Source organism: Engraulis encrasicolus, chromosome 16 (assembly GCF_034702125.1).
Source record: "Engraulis encrasicolus isolate BLACKSEA-1 chromosome 16, IST_EnEncr_1.0, whole genome shotgun sequence".
Taxonomy (NCBI): Eukaryota; Metazoa; Chordata; class Actinopteri; order Clupeiformes; family Engraulidae; genus Engraulis; species Engraulis encrasicolus.
Genome location: NC_085872.1, coordinates 19959360 through 19964359, shown reverse-complemented (window position 1 = coordinate 19964359; position 5000 = coordinate 19959360). Strand labels below are relative to the sequence as shown.

Genomic DNA, 5000 nt, shown 5'->3' with positions numbered 1-5000 from the left:
TAAACAGCAATGAGCTGTATTTGATTTTTGGTGTGAAATAACAGTAGAATTACAGGTAAATATAATTGCCAGTAACTGCCGTTATTTTGCAGGGAAATTTTCTTAGAGTGCACACACACACACACACACACACACACACACACACACACACACACACACACACACACACACACACACACACACACACACACACACACACACACACACACACACACACACACACACACACAGGTGTGAGGAAGGGACAGACACATATACTGTATGAAGGGATTCTGTTTGCAATTTGGCACTTATATTTAAAGGGGAAAAAACTTCTGATAGAGTCATGATGTGCATTCAATGTAAGCAACATTGGAAAAAAACATGAAAGTTCAACTTACTTTTACACACACCCACTCACACAGACAGACAGACAGACAGACAGACAGACAGACACACGCAGACTCTAATAGGAAAGGACAACGCCAAACCCACACACAGACGCACACACACACCCAGACACACACATCCCGAGAGCTGGACAAGGCTGAGGGCTACAGTATATCAGCAATACTGATTTACTGTAAGAATCAGATGAATCCCAGAGACAGACCCAATGGAAAGAAAAAAATTGTTGACTAGCGCACATCTACATCCCCATTTGTTAATCTTCAAAACCACTCATATACAGACCCAGCCGCATAGCAGGCAGCACAAAGCATTGGATACTCAAAGCCAGATGCATAGAAAAACATCTACCATACCTACAGATTGGCATTATACAAGTAGAAAGGCGTGTTATTTTCAGGCTAGTGCACTCCACATGTTGGTCCTACGCATTTTCTTGTTAAGTCATGGAAGGCAACGTCGCAGAAAAGCGGCTTTGTCACATGACCAGCCTCATGCAAGGTATGTAGTTTTCCCGAGGTCGCGACGAATATCTGTCACTATACAAGGAAATGCTCAGCTGTGCCATGACCAAAGACATCCCTAACCCTAATCTGTTAGTGAAGCAACATTTCTGTAGCTTGACTTTTGCCAACAACAGTGTATCAACAGTGAAGGAAAAAGGTGAAATAGTGCCCAGACCAAAACCACCCCTAACCCTAACCTGTCATGGGTGTTGTAGAGCATAAGGAAACATGCAACCATGTGGTGCACACACGTGAAGACGGTAGTAAACGGTTACAGTATTAGAAACTGTGTTGTAATTATACACATTCTCATGATGCAATGTTGCTACACAACATGCAGCAAAAACATCCTTACTTGTTCATTTACAAAACTACTCATTTTCTTACCTGGTGATCACCAGACATACATCAAAAACTTGAGAAAGGCCATACGGGCCGAAACGTTGTTTTCTTAATAAATTGCCGCACGATGGACAAGAGTGTGCGGTATCTTCTTCTCAAAAACTGATCTACCGGGGGGGCGCTGTGGCGCAGCGCGCTAAGCCCCCCACATTTGGGCTTGCATGCCCACCCACGGGGACCCCGGTTCGAGTCCGGCCGGGGTCATTTCCCGATCCTCCCCTGTCTCTCTGTCCCATTCGCTTCCTGTCACCGTCTTCGACTATCCTATCAAATAAAGGCATAAAAGCCCCTAAAAAATATATATATAAAAAAAAACTGATCTACCTGCTACCTGCACCTCGAAGCCTCTGGTGTGCGTTGGTTTCCTCCTTCAAAAGATATCACCAGACGTAACCACAAGTGAGATAAGGTCTGGAGACCTGCCTACTGTAAATCCAATGGGAGGTGTGTGGTTTTTGGTTGACAACGGTTGTTTATTTGGCATCACGAATGTGTATCATTTGGTATACGTAGTCATCATCATCGTCTTTCCACACCTCCCTGCTCCCTGAGACAGCGTCCATGATCCGGTACCCTCGCCGACTCCATGCTGTCTTTCAGATCGGAACGACTGTGCAAAGCCTGGGCTTTCGCAGGCTACTCATTTTCAGTCTCACACAGCCACATACGTAGCATGCAGAGCAACACACAGGATACTCATCACTTCTCCACTGTTCAGTTGTGCTTTTACTAATGCATCTAAAGTAAAGCCTGTCAGACATTGGAAGTGGGATCTCAATGTATGGCCCTGAGTCTCTGGAGAAACGAGATTTTGCAGATGGAGGCATTAGCCGTGCGTGTGAGCACACAGGATGTGTTAGGCTGTACTGGAAGCAGGGCCGCTGAGAGCTTTGGCCGGGCCCGTAACAAAGTCGTATGCAAGGCCCCCCTACTCAATACATAATGAGGACCAAACTCTGGATCCCCTCTCTCCTTGGGCCCGGTTCCCCACTCTCTCTGGGCTCCGTTTGCACCCCCTCTGTCGGCTTCCCAGAGTCTACAAAATCAAATGTCGACATAATGGAATTATTGGACAGTTCCTGAGGATATATTGTAAGCACGCAAAAGCTGCTACTCTCCTGTGGCACCAGGTGTAAATATATAAGTCTGTCAGACTAGTATTGAGTAAACTAACACTTTGTATGAGCTATTAAGGGGTTTTCGTTTCGATAAAGCTACTATATGCTTTAGAAAGCTTTTAAGCTATGCGGATAACATTATGCATGATTCGATTCCTCATGTCTTTGTGAAGCACAGTGTGCTCATTGTGTGCTGTGCACACATCTTTGAATGATTGACACATGCAAGGCCGAGAGGAGAACAGAATAATCCAGCAGGACCCCATGTCTATATTCCGCCTTGCATCACCAAATGGACTCCTGACTGGTGAATGGCAGGTGCTGAATACACAGGTGGACTGAGGTGCTGAATACAAAATAATGTGGAAACTGGAAAGAAAGAACTCATCTCCACGCCACATTGTAGAGCATTTTCAACGTGTATTCATTATGTAGAAATTGTTGAAAGAAACTACCTCTTGACTACTGGCTTTTATCCCATTTGTATCTTTGTTGCTGTTTGTTAGGCTGTCTTTCAGTTTTCAAGAAGAAAAGCCTGACTCGGTGTTGGTTCATTCACAATTTAGTGCATGCCTGTGTAATCCCGCTTGCGTATACTTTGACACACCAAGCTCTGAAAGCTCTGAATCATATCAAAGTTTGGTATTTAAAAAAAAAGAAAAAAGAAAACTACATGTATGTTTCCCACAGACCTCCTAGCATTGTGTGGTGCTACAAGGGAAAAAAAACACTACCCTTATTGACATGTACAGTATGTGTTGCTGTTTATCAATTTGTGGTGCTCAGATTTTTATTGCGTGGTGCTGTTCCACAGAATGATCTATGCATGGGAAGCAACGGTCTATTTTAATGCAGTTGTTCTCAACGGAGACTCTACAGAGTGACATGAAGGGGACATTGGGACGCTTATGGTCAGGGGGCATTTTTTGGTTGAGGACCGCTGTTTTAATCCTAATTTTATGTTGGTGTGCATTTCGCTTCGCCAGGCTCGGGTCTGAATGACGGGCAGTGGCACACCGTCCACTTCCTGGCTCTGGAGAACTTCGCCATCCTCACCATCAACGGAGACGAGACGTCGTCAGTGAGGACCACGCTGCCCGTCATGGTGCGCACCGGGGGATCCTACTACTTTGGAGGTGAGGAAAAGTCAAGTCAAGTCAAAATGTATTAGCACAACAGAGACAGCTGACCAAAGTGCTTGATAAGCAGATGAAAGGACTTGATGAGGACCTCATAAAGCACAAAGACAATCAATGACACAAATCAGTGCAGTCTTTGAGCAAGATTCCTGGGATGAAGCACAGGCCAAAGCACAAGACAGGGGTGTTCAGAGCAGTGTATAATTGCAGCCTTATGCCTCAGAAGGGACGAAGCGGATGAATTAAGTAAGGAAGTTTTAGCAAGAAAACGTAGTAAAAAGGCAATATAATGAAAATACAGAAGTGAATAACTACAAAAAGCATGGTGCGTACTGGAGGATCCTACTACTTCAGAGGTGAGGAAAAGGGGATGACGGAGGAGGAGGAGGAGGAGGAGGGTTTTTGTTATTACCACCATCAGAAATTAATGATCCGCTATTACGTAAATGGAGATAACGATTACCTCAGACATTCGACTGCCATCTCCCACAAAACAACCACGCAAAGGTTATTAATAGTAAGGAAAATGGAATGGCGGAGGTGCATGTAAACATCAAATGCAAAACAAGGGATCAGGGGTGTAAATGTTTTTGGAATGGGAGCATGTGACTATTTCAGTTTTTGTTATTATTACCATCCAAAATTAAAGATACTCTATTAAATGGAGATAGCAATTACCTCAGACATTCAACTGCCATCCCCCATAAAACAACCACGCAAAGGTTATTAATAGTAAGGAAAAGGGACTGGAGGAGGTGCATGTAAAAATCAAATGGAAAACAAGGGATGAGGGGTGTAAATGTTTTTGGAATGGGAGAATGGGACATGTTCAAACAATAGTTTTTGTTATTGCCATCCAAAATTAATGATACACTATTAACAAGTACCTCAGACATTTAACTGCCATTCAACTCCCCCACAAAACAACCACGCAATGGTTATTAATAAAAGCCATTTCTTGGAATATCGCTGTGCTGATGGCTGTTTTAAGGTTAGTCGTGACTCGTCATGACAATATAACGTATCATCAGTATTATAAAAAAGAGCACTGTGGGGTTGTAGGCTTTTTGCACCATTGCGTAGCCTATTGTGGTGTTTCTCTTCGGGGGCTCTACAGCCCTTTCAGCCTCCCCAGGGGGTATTTTTTTATACTAAGGGGGGCATTGGCTGGCTTATGAGGAAGTCGAGGGGGCATTGGGAGGCTTATGGTGAGGTGGAGGGGGCATTTCTTAAAAAAAAGTTTGAGAACCACTTCATTAGTTACCGGTATTCCACATGATGTGTTGTGTTATTCAACATAACAGAAACTGTGCTATGCAAATAATCTCTGGACAGCTCAAATTCCTTTCACAGCTTAAGAATGCAAAACTTCATCTGTTTTGCTTGTTAAGTGTTGGAAATGAGTATAAGCTGCGGAATTTAACAGTCTGCCTGAATGACATTGATAA

General features: G+C 43.8%; 1 protein-coding gene across 1 annotated transcript in view; it reads left to right on the top strand.

Moving 5' to 3' along the window:
• The window catches only part of cntnap2b (contactin associated protein 2b), a 64301-nt gene that overhangs the window by 25300 nt on the left and 34001 nt on the right, over window positions 1–5000 (top strand). Inside the window, exon 10 of the mRNA XM_063219925.1 lies at window positions 3400–3549. Within this exon, the coding sequence (XP_063075995.1) occupies window positions 3400–3549 (150 nt within the window). The remainder of the gene's footprint in view (window positions 1–3399; window positions 3550–5000) is intronic.